The sequence below is a fragment of the Anticarsia gemmatalis genome, chromosome 24, assembly GCF_050436995.1.
Source record: "Anticarsia gemmatalis isolate Benzon Research Colony breed Stoneville strain chromosome 24, ilAntGemm2 primary, whole genome shotgun sequence".
NCBI lineage: Eukaryota > Metazoa > Arthropoda > Insecta > Lepidoptera > Erebidae > Anticarsia > Anticarsia gemmatalis.
Genome location: NC_134768.1, coordinates 5,227,407 through 5,246,356, shown reverse-complemented (window position 1 = coordinate 5,246,356; position 18,950 = coordinate 5,227,407). Strand labels below are relative to the sequence as shown.

The 18,950-nt window shown below is 34.1% G+C and overlaps 1 protein-coding gene across 2 annotated transcripts in view; it reads right to left on the bottom strand.

The window, feature by feature from the left end:
• The window catches only part of LOC142983444 (lateral signaling target protein 2 homolog), a 46,011-nt gene extending 27,303 nt beyond the window's left edge, over nt 1–18,708 (bottom strand). For both annotated transcript variants that reach the window (XM_076130316.1, XM_076130317.1), the window contains exons 1-2: nt 18,482–18,708; nt 1,230–1,370 (exon numbers count right to left, since the gene is read on the bottom strand). In XM_076130316.1, the coding sequence (XP_075986431.1) occupies nt 1,230–1,370; nt 18,482–18,544 (204 nt within the window). In that variant the 5' untranslated portion in view covers nt 18,545–18,708. The remainder of the gene's footprint in view (nt 1–1,229; nt 1,371–18,481) is intronic.
• Nucleotides 18,709–18,950: the final 242 nt, after the last annotated feature.

Sequence of the window (18,950 nt, the reverse complement as noted above, 5' to 3'; positions counted from 1 at the left end):
CATAGTAGCTTACTTTAAACTTTTTAATGGAAAAGGAAATTTAGAATCCTTTGCACAAGATAACATTTGAATAACCGTAAACTTATAACATACATCTACATTCAACATAATATAAATTCAGCTCCACATTTTGCACAAACTAAACAAGTCACTCGACTTTTAAGTTTGTTACATAAATATAACAACCCTCGTGAACAGATAAAAGTGCAATTTTATTATTCTGAAGCACTTACTCGTAACATAATTGTCGTGACGCATTCGCACTCAAAATCTTACGAGATCTTATATAACAGTACCGTTTTATAACAATCATATGTTTTAATATTACAGCGATGTTATTACTATTTTATAAATACGGGAAGATAACTTGTAAATGATAAGTAAATAATTAATTAAATGTACAGATAGCGTAACGACACCCGTGACATTTACAAAGATGTGAACCTACTTTATCGGTTAAAGTACTAAGCGTGATAAAATCATTAGATAGTGGCCTATGACATGATGATAGACTGACGTACTTAAACGATCAGAAAAAGAGAAATCTCTATATGTATGAAGACTGTATGACCTGTATGACTTTTACAACCTGTGGCTGTACCCTTTTAAGTTATAAGAAGACAACCGTGATGACAACATCGTAAATCACCTGAAGAAACATTTGAAGAAGTATGAAATGTTTGCAAAAATTAAACCATACCGTGTAAACTGAGCCAGCCGACGTGACTGTCAAAATGTATAATGGTATTCGGCACGCATATCAGATAGACATGAACAGTCCCTTAGAACAAAGCATATAATATGTTATGACGTAACTACCAAGGTCAATATTGTTATGGCTAATGTATGGAAACCCCGCAGCGAAGTTAGATAATCAGCATAGTTGTTTGGGAGCGTCTATCGATTGGTAGGTCCCATTTATTTTCAGAATAAAATTATTGTCGGAATCGTTTAGTTTAGGTACGGTAGGCCGTGCCAATAGGGTGGGGAAGGCACCTTCAACAGTTAGAATAACACTTAAGTGAAATTTATTTTCTTTTAAAAGCTTTTCTAATTAAATGTTTCAGTAAGGCAACAACATAACTTGTGACAGTCACTTGTTACTCGTCGTTTTTGTTATTTGTCTTTCAAAGGTGATCTTCAAATCAAAAAGAGAGGGCAAGACAAAGAAGACGATCGGGCGAATTTACATATATTATCTCGTAAAAACTAAGTGCTTCAGCCCTTACCTGTGCATGTCTGAGCTGGTTGACGAGAGTGGAGCACCTCTCTGGGTCTTTCCGGCCGTCAAACGAGTCCAACTCCGCCGCGACCATGTTTAATGCGTCGTCGGCGAAGAAGAACTGCGCCAGAAGCGACCGGTCGTCCCTCTGTAACAAGAGAAAATACACGTTAATATAAAGAAAAATAAATAAACACGGAGCTCCAAGAGAATGGTCCTGGAATCTTCGAAAGAGGCATTCAGATGCATGTATGAAATCAGGACATCTGGTCTATTATCATTCTTGGTTCAAACGGTAAGATCAAGAGCGACGTACATATTTTTATACCACATCTGACAACGGATGCATTATCTTTTTATTCTTAACCCTAATGTTCTTTCTTTAACTTATCTATTCAGGGAAACTTCGGTTACTAACCTTTTAAAACCAAATTAAATTATTTATAGCCTGCTAAGTTAGCATTTTCTATTTCAGATCTTCTTTATTAGGTTTCGTCGTTTTAGTTATGAATCACGGACGTTTTATTTCCTTATCGCTTATCATTTTAAGCCAACTAATTTTTTGGTCAATGCAAGTACTTATTGATAGAAAGATAATACTGTTATACATCATCACGACATGAACAGCCCGTTATTAGGACTTTGTCCAGTAAGATTAATGAACTGTATAAACAGAAAATATTTACATACAAATAGACGCTAATGGACCTATTACTGATACATTGCACAACTAATTTTAGATGCATCGTACGATACTAGAAATAAGATTTTATGGAACTAATAAATACTGCAGGGCTGAATTGCTAAGATGTCAATTAAATTATAGTGACATTTCGTTGAGGTACGTAGCTTATCTTAATATTGTAGCAATGCATGACATGATTCCCTCCAGGCTCATGAAGCGGGGCATTCGCCAACTAATGCTGTTAGGTCAGGTTCTGAATCTCAAATATTTTAATACTGTTAGGAGAATTTTTGAGGCACTACTATCGACAGAGGCTGACGGGCGCAAGAAGCGCAATCATTTAGCGTCATTTGCAGGAACGCATCGTGATTCTTCATTGCATCATAACAGATTTTGGTGATAAGGCAGAAAATGATTAAAAGTACCTATTCTTGAATATCAAGATTTTCTTACAAAGTCTTCCTTTTTGTTTCTTTCATGTGATTTTTATGTAATGGCATACAAGAAGTACGTCATTGACATAATCACAATACATAGTTGTAGTTGAATCATACAACAAGGCAATTTAAGGTACGTGTACAACAATGTTGGCATAACAAATGAAAGAGTTGACAAGTAAATTACAGTGTACACACCTTATATTTACGACGGTCGTCGATTAAGTTAAAACTTAAAGTCATGTTAAGTTCATAGCACTAAAAATAACTGAATTGTATACACAACTATCACGTTCCAGAATAAATTAATAATACATTCAAAGGTCACACTCCAAATTACTTGATAAAAGCGTCTGAAGATATTTATTCAAATCGTCTTTTCATTGGTGAGTAATTTCTAAAAGCCAATACGACTTATATACATATAATAGCCAATACAGCATTTTTATATAGCAATCATAAAGCGAATACGGCTATAAATATAAAGGCCTAAAAGTATTTCTATCTGATACAAATATCGTCAATTTAAGAGTAATATAAATGCTAAATAAAACATCGCTAGAACATTTATGATGTACGGCAGATCGCAGAGATTCAACGAATACAACTATAAAAACGGTAGACCAAACTGACGTAAAGACCTTCGGCAGGACAAACCTAGGACATTTGACGCAGAATAGACCCAAGTTCGAGTGCGTTCTAGCGTTCCAGTTCACTGGCTACACAATTGATTAATAACAGCCTTTAATGCTACCCACTAATGGAATGCAATATGAATACTTTCCAATTCATATTATTGCTTGCAATACAATAATTATTAATTTTGCCATAACAATATATTTAAATTAAAATCGACTTTTCTACCGTCCGTGAAAGTTTAAAATCTTGTTTTATTTTTTATTTTTGCTGCCAAGATTCAATTTATCTTAACAATACCAAGTAGATAGATTTCCCAAGTGTATTATGGGATATGATGCTACATTACACCAATGTTTTGTAACGGTTTCAATCTCATAAAAACAAAAACCAGATTTCTTATGTGAACAAGATTTGTTGGTGTGCTACTTGATAAAGTATAATATATTTGCTTAAGCCTACATTGAAGGCAATGACCTGCTATTATAATAGGAATGACCTTTCGAACTTCGCAACAGCTTGTACTTCGGTAGATGGCAGTAAACACGCACCCTATTACACAGGTGCTAACACGTGCCAAATGTGGGTGTATCGTGTAATGAACCCTTAGATATAGATAATAAGATAACTTTATAGAATACTAACATAAAGTCTAGTCTAGTGTTGAATATAAAAAGATAATACTGGTTTAAATATCACTGGCTTACTAGCTAGTTCTAAACGAGCCTTTAGACCTTTGTCGAACGACCTCCACGGTGACGTCTCCGTATATTTAGGATAAATACATTTTGTTAATGGAATTATTTAGTGTTAGAATATATCACGTCGCGAGGTGGTTTAGTGACTTTGACCACGATACTGAAGGAATATTTGTTGTAGTCACGCATAATTTATATGAAGATTTATGCTCAATAACAGTATTTTAGCTAGTTAGTCTTTAATTTCGTTTTTTGCCGGTTTATGGATCTAAAACGTAAATACATGGATAGGTAGTGTAAAACTACAACAAACCATAATCATTTTCGGAAAGTTGATATTATGACAAATGAGGATTTATCATTACATTTTCTATTTCTATGACCATTTATCAAAGAGGTAGTTTGACGAAGTAGGCACTATATATATTTAACAAATATAATTTCCTATAACATAACGGAATATAACAGTTCAAATATCTAAGTTGTAACTTAGTACATGAAATTAGGTTGTCAGACGCTATTATTTCGAAGCAGTGCATGTTATCACAAGGCCAAAGAGCAAAATTGTATTACGTTTATCTCGACATTACGTAAGTAATTGAGACTGCAATTTGTGAGAACCGAGAACGCAGAACATGGAAACACTCCACAAATTTTGTTAAGAATGAACCAATTGCGTAATAATCTTATTAAATTAAAGTGAATACATGTAAGTGGAAAGATTTCTTTGATATTATATAAATAAAGACTAGGATTAAGTGAACGGCGCGAGATCAAGGCGACAGACGTCACACGGCTTGAATTTGTCACTTTCGACTTCGCTTTATGTAACGGCTGCCATTCAAATTTGATCCTTAGCACATTACAAATAAGGTTGAATGGAATCCGTTGACGTGTATGCAAATTAACTTGATAAACACAAGTTGTGCAAATAAACAAATGTTGGATGTATTTTTATCGTATTTTATTTGAAACTGTGTAGGTACAGGTGAACGAAGACGAATAAGTTATCGCTTTTAATCAGATAATGGCGAACACGTATTTGTAAAACTGAACGATAAAGTAAAATCGGATTACACTGAGAGATATGATATGGTATGATTTTGTTAGAAACTTGTCATTGTTGTTCTGTGTCGCAATTTGTTCTGAAACAGGTGTAGTCATAAAGTTGAGATAAACGGTTGGTGCAGTAATGAGATTGTAAAACTTACATTGTGTATTCTGGTCCGTATATTTTGTTGTACACGGTGGTGATAGTTATTAAATCATCAAGTAACAATAAGTACTTAATTCGTTTTTATTAAGCTTGCAGTCAAACTAAAAACAAAAAATACCTTCCAAAAACTGCATGATAAAATAAATACGAGCATACTATCAGTTATCGAGAATCTAACAAGAGTTCCGTACTAGGTCAAGTCGATTGGACTCAGTCCAAGCGGTCGAACATCGCGAAATCGGCAAAACCCTAGCCTACCGACAGACACTTCACAGATATAAACAAACGTTATGTTTTAGTACAAATTGACCGAGAAACAGATTCAATGAGTGTCAATTTAGAATGCACGAAATTGGGCGCGTTCTAATTCTTCGTACGGCTTTTGACAGTTCGTATGACGGCCATGAGCTACATAATGACGGAAGCCGTGATGCGGCGAGCGCATCTTTGTAAACAGACAACTGTTGTGAGGAAACATGCGAGACCTTTCAAGTTTCAATCAATATGCAGTATGAATGCAGTCGATGAGTTAATCTACTGTCTGCTTACAGGAAGATGCGTTCTAATTAAACATGTTATAGTATGACTCGGTCATAGCACAAGCGTTTAAACAGAATTTAGAGTGAGTTTCTTCCTTACGCTAATATAAACAAGTCTATATTCTTAGTAATTGAAGTTCAACCAATTATATTTACAATATGAAGACTCAACAGCAAATCGTTTGTCACAAACTATAGGTTCAAGACGGTTACAGTGACGACAGCCGTAGGATCAGTGAGTCATTTCAGTGGCAATGTAAACACATTGGTTTCGCAATGGCTTGTTGAAACGGACATCTGCAAGCAGACAGGTTTTGTTGTGTGAAATCTTTGCAAATATGGCAACTTGTCCAACACCCTGACATTGTTCATATCGGTTCTCATTTGGAGAATAACAGTGTTATTATATTTAAAAGAGAGAAAACAGACTCGGTTGCAATCCCATGGAACAAATTGGCGCGAGATCTTGCCCAACAGACGAAAATGGGTCATGGTGTCATTGCGTTCTGTAAACGGCTTTGGTTGATCATGACTTTAGCAGACCGCCTTTTGATAAATTAATAAAGAGGCACTACCTACTAAACGCTTTAATTTGTAAACAGAAAATAAACCATTCCTATTGTTGGCATCATCACAGGATATCGCAAAAATGCGCGAAATGTAGACAGCAATTTGTCGCTTTGCATATTAGTGCTTAGAATCGCTCTTTTACGAGTGCGTATATCATTCGCTATCTCAACATGTTGGATAAGCGGGATGTTATTTGGAACAATGATTTGCTGTGAACCGGAAATGGAGTATTTTTAACATTACAACAAGACTATCCGATTTGGACTAAAAGAAGGCAAAACTAAAGAAAATAAGTACTTTAAAATACGATTCTCTAATAATACATTGAGTAATGAACTAAACAACGTTGGCTGTGAACTTGAACGTGTTGAAACAAGCCAGTCATGCAACAATTGCCGGAAAATTGCAACTCTGGATGACGACAGCCCGTGGCGGCAATTTTCCGGCTTGCGCGGCATGCAGTTGGCACCTTGAAACTGTCCAACAGATGAAGCAGACAGCTCTATTGTGATTTGTGTCCATTAAATTCATTGCAGTTTATCCATTTATAACGGCTTCTAAAGATAAGAAACTCAATTGGATACAGGAATATGGGATGGCTAAAAAATAACAATATTCAACTGTTTTGTCAAGCGGATCTGCTATGGTTTTGACAGATGAATTTGGAGTTTATGCGACAAATAGTAAGTTCCACTATTTTTAAGTCTGTGATCACTGATAATAACGCTTATATGAAGGTAGTGTAACGCACTTTCTTAGCTTTATTCTTATTATTATTGGATTTTCTTTATTGAGGAATCCACAATTATGATATCAATACGACAAGTAAATCTGCAAGATTTCGCATCCTGGAGAGTAAGAATATGGCTTGCTGGTAAACCCATGTTGTTACGCTCTCCAGATTACACACACCAACAGTCATCTACGTAACAATTTTATTCTAATACGTAATATCTTTTGTTTATTTCCTTTTATTTTCTAAGAATCGGTTTATGGCTATTGAGTGAGTTTCTCTGCATTTCCTTTAACCTACTTTATTGTTATCAGATCAGAAAATACTACAGATAACTAAATATGTGATTAACTGTATTTACGGCACGAACAACCAGTATATCTCAATTCGTGTTGGCAACCTAACGATCGTTTTGCATTGCATTCAATAAAATACGACATAGTCGACGAGGAAAATGGCGGGATTCCCCATTCAAAACACGCTATGGGGGCAACAAGTAAACAGCCGTTTAAAACAATGTTCAAAAGCAATAAAAATACTGCAATAACTGGTATTTCTTGAATAATGAGGAAAATTGGCACATTCGAAGCAAGTTGTTGTAAAGATTTCCCGAAGCTAAAAATATTTGGGCAATTTCAGACCTATGACAACACATTGGCTACGAGTATTTGGACAAAACGCGGCTACTGACACACAATAGAAATGTAGTTCATGAGGAAAACTGATGTTTTTATTCCAGCCCTTTGCCGACACTGGAGTTTCCAGTTTCGACACTCCAACAAGTAATTTTAAACCAAACATTACACAATAGTAACCGTATGTATAAAGACCTCATAAATATACGTAATTTCCAGACTATAAAACTAAATGGGATTTCCTTTATAGCAAACTTAACCCATCTGATATCAAGAAACCGGATCTTACTTGATTATTTTTATACATTTACCTTATAGCAAAGGAAGATTTTACTACAAGCGGTCGTCAGAAAATAACGCATCAAGATTGAGTTAACAAGCAAATCTTGTAATATCATGTGATGCCTGCGCAGTTGCACTGCTAAGTAAATAACAAGTCATTAGGTATTTAAGTAAAACCTATTCATAGTCGCAGAATGTTTTTGTAAAATGGATCGAATCACAAGAAATGTACCAAATTATTTAGACATTTTCCGTAATACAGAAGAAGCAAGTACAGGCAAGTTATATACTTTTTAGATCAAAATTATCCCATACGAAGATCTTTTATTCGAAAATCTAAGCTTCGAGACATATGAAAGTTATTAATTAAAACAAGAAGACATCAATGTTATAACATAATAAAATAATATGACATAATAACATACGTGTATTCTGCAATAACATATTCTAGCCTACGCAAACAGCCTACACTGCCTTAAGACAGATACCGAGAAAATGTTGATCTAACACAAAAACTGAGCGTGGATGTGATAGAATTATCCGAAATAGAATGAAACCTGTCTAGACAAGCCATCAAGATATCTTTTAACTAATTTTATTTATAATACTATACAAATGTATTATTAAAAATGTATGACGGTTCGCGGTAAGTCGTATTGTAGCAAAAGGTTTTCCCCAACATTAGAAACGAAGAATACATAGCTATAGTAACCACTTTATTTTTGTCATCTGACAGACCATGCATCAGAAAATTCTCCCCAGACAATTAATAGTACTTTTCGGTTCCAGGAAAATATAAAGGATCTAAAAATAGGCGGTTTTTTCTGTCACACTGTGAGATCAGCAACAAGTATTAAAAATACCGATAAATAATATTAAATGTTGAGTTTCAAGTTTAAATTTTGTCATAAAATTAATTGGAGGAGCACCTTGGAGACAGGAATAATCGCTTAGCGTCACAGCATGTACAACACTCATGGCAAGACGATCAGCTGTTTTGATACATCAATGCTATGTCGCATTTTGATGACATATTTCATCCAGTCCCGGTATGAAACTCTTCAGTTATACCAATTTAAATTGAAGTGCATGTAAATAAAAAAAATACCTACCTTTATGTATCTAATTTTGCTATGCAGAGCCATAACATAATAAAATATCCCTTAGATTCTATCCCCGATGATATCAGGCATTTGAAAACTAGTAAATTAATATAAAAAGACGTAGCGCTACTAATTATCCTCGACATTGGCATTCGGTTCACCTACAAGCCAGTTGTTTAGAAGTTTTATTATGATACGCAGCCAGTATGACTCACAGACAATCTAATTGAAAGTCAAGTAGGTGTATGGTATATTCAGTTCTAGATTCATCTCCGATGGGTCATTGAGCTGTATTATTCTTATTGGTGTTAGTTTGGTCGCATGCCACAATCATTGGATCAAGGCTATTGGACCTCTGAAATTACGTTGATGAGTAGCTGATGAGTCGTAGAGAAGTATAATATAAGGCCCCTCGTATACAACGCAACATAAATGTCCGATAATGGAATTTTTGTTTCTGCACATCGGCAGTACCTACCTCCAAACTTATAGAGTTTCGTACACACACATTTCACCAACATTTTTACGTGTGTTCTTACACATGTAAAAATGTTGGTAAGTGGTACCTCTTGGATAAGTTTACGGATGATCACTCCTAAACAAAGAGTCTAGGTATACGAAAAAATGTAGTTTCATTATCAAATTCGAGTTTTATATTGAGATGTTCATTTCACAGCAAATGGGGTTCTTGACATTTACACTTAAAGCGGTTTTAAAAACAAATGGACAACTTCACCTGCTCAGCTTACCGGTCATGACACCCATGACCTTTTGTTGTACAGGTCCTTGACTCGATAGTAACACTAAATTAAAACATTTCTTTTTCTATTATAGTACTGATATTACCATATTTTACGTGTTATTGCACAGAAAACGTGATGGACGTGCGTTCAATAAACTTGAATTACGATACAAAAGCAAAAAAGTCTATTATGTGCGTGCAATTTACGTTGTATGAATAAAATTTATCATAAAGGTACCTTTGGATAAAGCGTTTACCGTTTACATATGTCTATGGGTTAATATTGATGTTTAAAAGCAAACTGAACAATATTATTGTAATATAACACGCTTATTTACTACGATGTGTTACAACAAACAACGAGGAATAACTACAAACATAATATTAAAATCGAAACTATAAAATACTCAAGCGTAGTCTAAAGTAACAAGAACTTTAGACACTTAAAACGTCAGAATTGCTTGAGAACTAAAGTCTGTTTATAACCAACATTTACATGTATTCGCATTGTTCAAGCGCGTCAAGTTGCCTACATTCATACAGTGAAGGCTATACGCGACGGCCTTAAGATTCTGAAGAAATTCCCAAATGTCATGAAGAGGCAACAATACTATTGTCTACCTTCTGACATACTAACCTACAACGACCGCTAGAAAAGAGGTCATGTCTTACACATTTTTACCGACTACAGAAGATATTGCATCTGTCCCTAAAGATACATCGAAATTATCATTACAACAGCTGCATACGGCCTTTGTGGCTGATCTATACACAGTTGCTATGTGCATGAAGGATCTTTGATAGTCCCGCGGTGAGCACGTGATGTCGACGGTCAAGTATATTACGCGAACATCTGCCTACGTAACCATCAGCGGCCAATCGAAACATTCAACAAACAGCCTATGTTCTACGAGTAACAAGTTCACAGGTTAATTGAAATGTAATTGATCAATTAATTCCCATAATTCGTAATTGATGTTACATAAGTTGTGCAGACGTAATCTGTCAACATAACATAACAATAAATTACTGAGCCCGGAACAAACATTTCTCTCGCAACGGATTTGCTTCACAATACTGAATGACATCATTTTATCTCAATAAAGCTTATATTTCATCGCTTTTCAATGTAATGACAATGAGATCACATGACCGTCGAGACTGAAAACATATAAACCTTGGTTATACACATATCGGGCAATGGATCAGAATATTTACAAAAGCAATCCTTCCGTCAATTAGAACTCAATAAGTCATCAATTAGATGTTTTGAGATCACTAACATCGGAACCGGAAAAATACACGAAAAGTCGTGTATCAATGAACCGTCCTACGTCATCATGTTGATAGACTATCAGATTTATTAATACCGTTGACGAAAGCAATGGCTGCTTTCGTCAAGAGATAGGACGTTTACTCCAAGCCGAAGTAGGTAAGTGTTAATCACCTCAGCAATCGTGACGCGTCGACATAAATACAAATATTTAGAAATGTACTAACAGTAAAGTTTTTTACAGTCTAAAGACAGTAGGCAATATATCACTGTATCAAACGATGACATAACAAAAATCTCTGCGTGTGCGTCGTGTCATTCCTCTATTACATAGAGCAATATAATGGCTAGTATGTCGAATAACAATCTCGCTTGTTCGCATTCATTAAAGGCCGCATACATACGCGAGACGTCGCATGCAGAATCTTATCTGAGTTGATACGAAGAAATCTGATACAGGAGGAAGTCTAGGAAATATACGGACTGACATCATTGTACGTGCACTTTCTGATCAACGTGAATGATTGGCATTTTTTGTGGAAAAATTAATACTTAAACATTCATAACAGTATGGTTTATTCGCCACGTACCTTATAATAGATAAGGATAGGGAAGGAAACCTTTAGTAAAGGTAGCTCTTGTCATATCATTTCAGTTTTTTTATGCCATCATGAATCCCGACGTTCATGCAACTCAGGTAGATACGGGATTACTAGTCTTATGTTAAAAAAAATTTATATGGTAGGGACCTTTATGCATGGAAAACTTTGCATGACTTCACGATTTGCGTATTGCAACAATTTATTATCATAAGTGTTTGAAAGATTACAAATAATTACAATATAATAAACGATATCGGTTATTGTACAGTCATTATAATAGTTACTAATTAATCTATTTTAAGTGTTCCTTGTATCATTTTAAATACCTACCTAGTAATTGCTTATGTAGATTTTAATATAATCTTTTGATTAAAGACAATAGCAGTAGCATATTGATAATATTCTTTGTTATTGAATGCGTTTAGTTCATTGTATTCGTAATCCTCATGGCCGATTCCTCAGTACCGGATTCCAAAATCATTGTAGAATCAAAAATATGACGTTTTAAAGTACTTTTAACAAAATAGGGTACAGAAACTGTTGGTCATTTTACCGTATAAGTACCTATCTAAAGATTTTTCAATGATTACCTACCTAATTCGGATTCGTATCAGGGCTGTGATATATCGTAGATCGAAATCAATGCCAAAGAATTGTAATACTCCGCTAAACCTACATGAATAGTATATTAATAGATAAGTACCTAATTCTTGTACTGTTGAAGAACATTCTCGGTAGCATCCTACATTAAGAACTAATTTCTTCCTCGTGGATGTTTCTATAAATGGTTGAACGTAGGTGTTACAAAAGTAGTTAAATATGATCTTATCGTCACGGTACTTTCATTGTCGCTGGGCGCTTAGGAAGCAACGTAGGCGTAGACTAAAGACTCTAAAGGGCATACAGACTAATCTCTAATTAATATTAGGTACACGCGAAAGTTTGTATATCATAGTTTTTTTTTGCGTCAATTCGACTTTACCAATTTGGATTCAATTTGGTAAGGCGATATTATATATTTTAGGGAAGGACAAAAGCTTAAAAGATACATTTGGAGCCATGGGCAATAGTATTTTGTAGGTAGATTTGGTCAAAAACAAACCAGGAACATTTTAGGTACCTACTTTACATTTTAACAATACAAAGTCACCCAGTCATTGACTTGGTAATTATTTACTTATGCATTTAGTTATATTTGTAAATGTTGGCAACAATCAGAAAATCTAGATTTTAAAGTGTTTACCAACATCAAACAGAAAGTAGGCCACTAACAAAAATCTATACATAATATTATCTAAAAACTCTACCAGTAGGAAACAAAATCGTCTCTGTTAGACCTAGATATCTAGAACATAATGTATTTGTAAATTTTCCGCAGAATCCGTATGCGTGTCAACGATTGCATGATTAATGAATCGCTGTGATAACGTCTTGAACATGAGTAGCTCAAATTCGCTACCTAGTTTAGATAAGGAACCATCGCTGGATTTGGGACTATTCAAGAGAGGAGGATAAGAAACTCAAATCGTTAAAATAATCTGGAATCATCACGATCAAGCCCTAAGCGATAAATAGGTATAGATTTCATGCCAAAACGTCTGGTATCCGCCTCCAGCATATAGCCGTTTACAGCCTATTGAAAGTAAAGGGTCTCATACAGAATACCTAGCTGGCTAATAGATTTCTTTCAAATCTACGTAGGTAGGTATCTAACCAATCTTTGTATTGACATAACAGATAATTTTTTGGACAATATAATTTTGAGAACGGGTTTATCTCTTTTCTCTATTTAGTAATGGGAAGTATTGCGTAGGATTACCGATGTCTTCTTGATACTAGTAATTCCACAGCAGGAAACTGGATCGACGCAGGTCGGTGACTGGTTCAAGATAAGGCGTCTCATGGACAACCCCTCACACGACATAAATACAGGTATTAGCTTAGTTAATTGCTATTTATGTGAACCAAATTAGTAAAGTGAGGTAAAAATGCAGACTAATTAAAAGAAAAATTACAGCAGCCTACAATAATGATTAGTTTACCAGTCTGGTGTATGAGAATAAAATTAAGTAGTGCTGATTTTCAGAATCTGCAATCCTCTTCGCTAATTGCTCATTAAGCGCGATTTACGCAATACAGATAAAACTCTACAATTTGACTTTTTACTTGGGACTAGTTTTAAATATATTTAAGATTAGCTTTTATCTGCGACATCGTCCGCCACCTGAATTTTCCCACCGAAATGCGTCATTTTCCCGGGGTAAAAAGTAGCCTATGTCCTTTCTCGGGTATCAAAATATCTCCATACCAAATTTCATGCAAATTGGCTCAGTAGTTTAGGCGTGATTGAGTAACAGACAGACAGAGTTACTTTCGCATTTATAATATTATAAAGTAATATAAAGTAATCAAGTATAGAAGTATGGAATAGTATGGATGAGTGCATTTTATCCGTTCTATGAGTAAAACGTGCACTAAACATATGGCACGGTACAATGTTTACTAATACACGCAGCGTACTATTAAAACCGGAGTGTAATGTGATGACCCGCAGGCGAGGCGCGGTTTTTACGTCAATTTATTATCTCGTGCCAGATAACCGCGACCATGTGCCCATCGAACAGCCCATACTAATAAGGATTTGATCAACAAACAATTTACATGATGATGAAACGTCTATCTATAGCAATAATAACGTTTTTAGCTACGTTCGTTTAAAGTTTCAACTCGAAAGCATTAGCAGATTCGTTTTTTATTGGCCAAAGAGAAACTTCTATTTGCGTCACCAAATTAAAAAGTTTATTTACAAACTTCCACTTCGTGTTTCGTTTATTATTAGCTGCCGCGTGTTTATATCAAGTAAATATAGGAAGAACATTTATATCGAAGACCAAAATAGAAAAAAAGAAATTCCGACCGAAGCTGATTACTGTAAAATGTGTTGCCAAAAAATTAACTGTTTACCAAAATCACAATACTCAGGTAACGGATACCACGAAACACGAACAATGGGCCTAAAAAAAGTCAAAACAATGGAACAAGAAACCCGTTTAAAGTCTCTAGACACCCACAAAGTTTAATCGTTGAATGGCCAGACGGCATCATTCGCAAAACATTTGGCAAAGACGACCGAGTTTCGCTATTGGGAAAGCGGTGAAAAAAAAGTGAAAGTGTGCGAGTGAGACGCAAATAACCAATCAAGTTAGTTAAAGCAGGACAGACGACATGACGTCACAATCCGATAACGCGGATTAAGGATAGCAATATAATAAATCGATCGCGAAGAACATTGTGTGTTTGCAAATGTAATGATAAGTGAATTCGCTTGATGTTGGACGTCAAAACATAAATGTTATGAAATATTATGATGTGCTGGTAATTAACTCAAGAAGTCGCATGTTTATTACTGGCTGGAACTGTTTTTTTAAGTTTTTGATACGATTTATTACGTGATAATTAACTGTTAGTCTTTGTCTTATAAAATGAGTACAGGTTTGTTAGTAAAGACATCTCTAAACGCGAGAACACGTATTTTATAAGGCAAATGACCGTACCAACTTACTTTAAACATAAATTACGTATACCAAAAAAATGTCCTTTCGTCTTAACCCAGGGACTGTTCAAACACCTCCGAAAGGCCAGGAAAGACGACATTATGTTGAAAGTAAATAAGTAAAATGATAATCACATGACCCAAATGAGCTTAAAATGACAAAAGAGCGAACGGTACCGGTGTGAATCGGTACACTAATCCGTATTCGTCATCTAATTGTACGATAATTGTACCACAACGGGACAAAGGCCTTGGTCCAAGTGCACAGATCAATTTGTCAATCGTAATAAGGATGTATCATCTGTGGTTATAAAGTACTCATCAGTTTAATTCAATATCTGCAGGCGAAAGGAAAGTTTATTGAATCAACGCATCCTGCTTTCGCGTTAATATGTTTAAATTATCGCTTCTTCCAAACTGTGTGACTTTTGATTGATAATAAAATCACTGGATTTTTCTCATGAGTGTTCATAATTTACGGTATTAAGTTATGAACACTCCCGATATGGGACTACTTACTTACTCCTATGTCGATTATTACGTTACGATGAATACGTTTTCGTATTATTCTATCCCTCTTATTCATAAACACACTCTAAACCTATTTTAGTTATAAAGCTACTACAATATGTTTTCTCTTTTTCATTTCGCTAAGGAGTGAAAGAAACAAAACACTTTATAAGCCTTTCATAACTTCATATATTTTTATGAATAAGGTCCTATAGGTGTTTAATAATACCTACCTAATAAAAAGCTCTAAAAGAAAGTACGTAATTAGGTAGTTACCTACCCTCCTGACCCTGTAAATCTTCTTTCTGCATAGCAAACGCCTTATGCAACAGTAGTGTTTCGCATTCAATTCAATCACAAAATTAATAATTTGTAATCATTATTTCTATCTAATTATAATAAATAATGGTAATTGTACTAATGGTCAATAAAATAAACATTTTTATTACAAAATCCTATCTAATCACTTTCTACAACAAACAAATAAAGTGACAAAATTATGAGCAATTGTTATTTTGAAATGGAAATTAATTTATGACGCTATTGTGATTCATAGCGGTTAAAGAAAAGATAACATATCATAAATAGATATGAAAGATATCTAAAATTATACATTTTAGTTGCAATATGCACTTTAGACAACAAATAAAAATATTATTTGATTACTCTATACCTATATTCTTACTATGGTAACTAACGCGGACACGCATTATACCTTGGAATGCCTTTTTTTACTTGGTTTATGTATGAAATTGTATCCCCTACGCCCGGGAAGCGAACATTTCGGAGAAGTACACACTGGCCGTGGTCACAGTTCTGATTCCTTTGTCGCGACGAAACAACAGGCATTAGAAGAGAAAATGCGAATGAATTCGCGTTAATTTCCGTATTATATTATTATATAATAAACAAGCAATGCAAGACTTAAACAGTTATAATAATACAGTCATATGTTTTAATTATTATGCGTTAATAAGTTTAATTACACACCTAGTCACTTGACAACTGCCGTAAATAAACAAAGATAAGCCAATTTCTTGTCACAATGGTATTTGTTATGTGTTTCTAAGCAAAATGGTTCAAGCATCACGCTCCTATTATGATATCTTTAATGAAATGTGACATTACTTTTCCATAACAATTCTCTTAAGTATTTAAAGTTTTACTTTAAAGACATACTAGGTAGATAGGTATAGTTACCTAATGGTATGGTATATTGTTGTATATTTACAGGTACCTTATTCACTTAAGCTTATATTATAATTTGTTGAATAATTTGAATGAAAACAATGCTCAATATCAATTGACTAATTACATTACTTATTTGTAGTGCGGTGAACACATCATACCAGACTGATAGTCTGATAACTGAGTAGAGAGCCCTGTATACAGGGTTTGTGGGTGGTGGTACTAATTACTTAACAAGGTTTAAAAATTAAATACTTGCTATTTCTATAACTTCAACAAACAATCTTGATATGCATAGATATAACAACAATTTTAACAATTTATTTTAACGGTTTACAAAAAATAAAAGTATTAAAAGTTCCATGAATATCTAACAAAGATATCTACGGAAGGACTGGTAACATACCTTTTTCATTTTTGTTGTAAATAGAAAATAGAACATAACGAATAGGTAGGTAGATGACACAACAAAAATAATTATGAACAAATAATAAACAATAATTTATAGCGGTTATTCATAACAGGGCCTAAGTAATAGCCGTTAAGTACATGTTTGTATAATTATTGTATAATTATTATCTATGAGTAGGACTGTGAAGGTTGTTTGTCCAAAGAATACTTGTCAAACGTGTAATGTCAATAAGGTTGAAAATTGCTTAATTTTTACTTTACTTCAACATTTTTTTCAACTTTCCACTTTGATAAAACTGGATATTCAGAAAAAATTTAGTTCAGTTTCAGTTTGATGGGCTTTTATTTTTACATGACATGTGATATAAAAAAACATCTTTAAGTTATTATTTAATTAATATCTCATACATTTACTTATTTAGTTATCAGAAACTTACATTAAACCACAAATAAGTGTACATTTTAATGATTTGTAATTTCCAAACATAATTTTATATGGGTGGGACTTCCCGAAAGAATTGACAATAAAGTAAACATTACACAAAGACTTCACTTAGTAAATTAAAACATTAATAGGTACTTACTTGCTTTGTTTATGGCGTTATATGTCACAATAATACCTACATACAAAGATAATTGTGAATTTGTCAATATCAATCATTTGTGGCCTTAATTACCTACTTCTGAAATTTTATTTCAATTTGAAATATGGAGTAAAGTTATTTTGCTATTTACTTTAACTCTACAACATGTCCTGTATCTATACCTACTTATATGAAATAAAGAGAACATTTTGTGGTTAATGTTACTTATGACCTCACAAAAAGGTTGGTAAACAGTTTGTAATAGCTGCAAACTATCGATAGCAGGACAAAAACACCACAGGTAACGAACACGGTCAAAAAAAATAATAACTCCGCCAAATGTTTTTACAATGCTATCAAAACAAATGTCGCAAAACAAACCTGTAAATCAGGCTAAATAGAGGCAACTGTTTTACATAATGGCCTCAACGTATACTGTTCTGCATGTTATACGCGCTTGAGACGCTCACTACATTAAATTCAAACTTATTTACTATTGTAAACTCATTAACATACACGTCGAACAGAAATCATACAATACTAAACATATGACGTAAGGGCCAACAATCAAACCCTAGAGATTTAACGTCCTTTATGGCAATAGGAAACTATTCTGACCATATTAATAATCAGAACAATGGTAGGTAGTAGGAAAATCAAACAGAAACATTGCCTGAATCATCTCAAACTAAGCCAACAAAGAATGACAACTGGTACATCGTTATTCGTATAAACCATTGCTGCGAAACACTTTTAAGATCATTGACCACAAATACAAGCTCTAATAAAGCATTTTATTACTTGATTTACCCATAAAATACCTTTGTTGAAGATATAATTACGATTTAAAGTGTTGACGTACCTTCGGTTTGTAGAACCACTTTCTTAGGGACTCCATTGGACCAGTTTTATATAGCAGCCTCATATGAACGGATCACTGCACATCCACACACATTATAAAACGAAATAGCACCGATAATCACTACGAAAATGAAAACAGAAAATTGATTTTCGTCAATATTTACGTCAAATAACACATACGGCAGACATGTTTCCACTAACCGCGTTCCGTTCACGTTACGGAATGAATGATGGTTGAATGATGATAGTATGATGAACTCGTTACGAACTTCTAGTGTTGCACGATCCAAACTCAACTATAATCTAAAACATCTTAGTAGATTTAGTAAGCAAAATTATCTCGTTTAGGTATTGTTGCAAAATCAAGTTAAAATAAGTTCATAATCTTCTATTATCATGTGAAAGGATATTATAATAAATAATATTCTCATGAAAATTAATAATTACCTTTAAGCCAAGCTTTATTTACT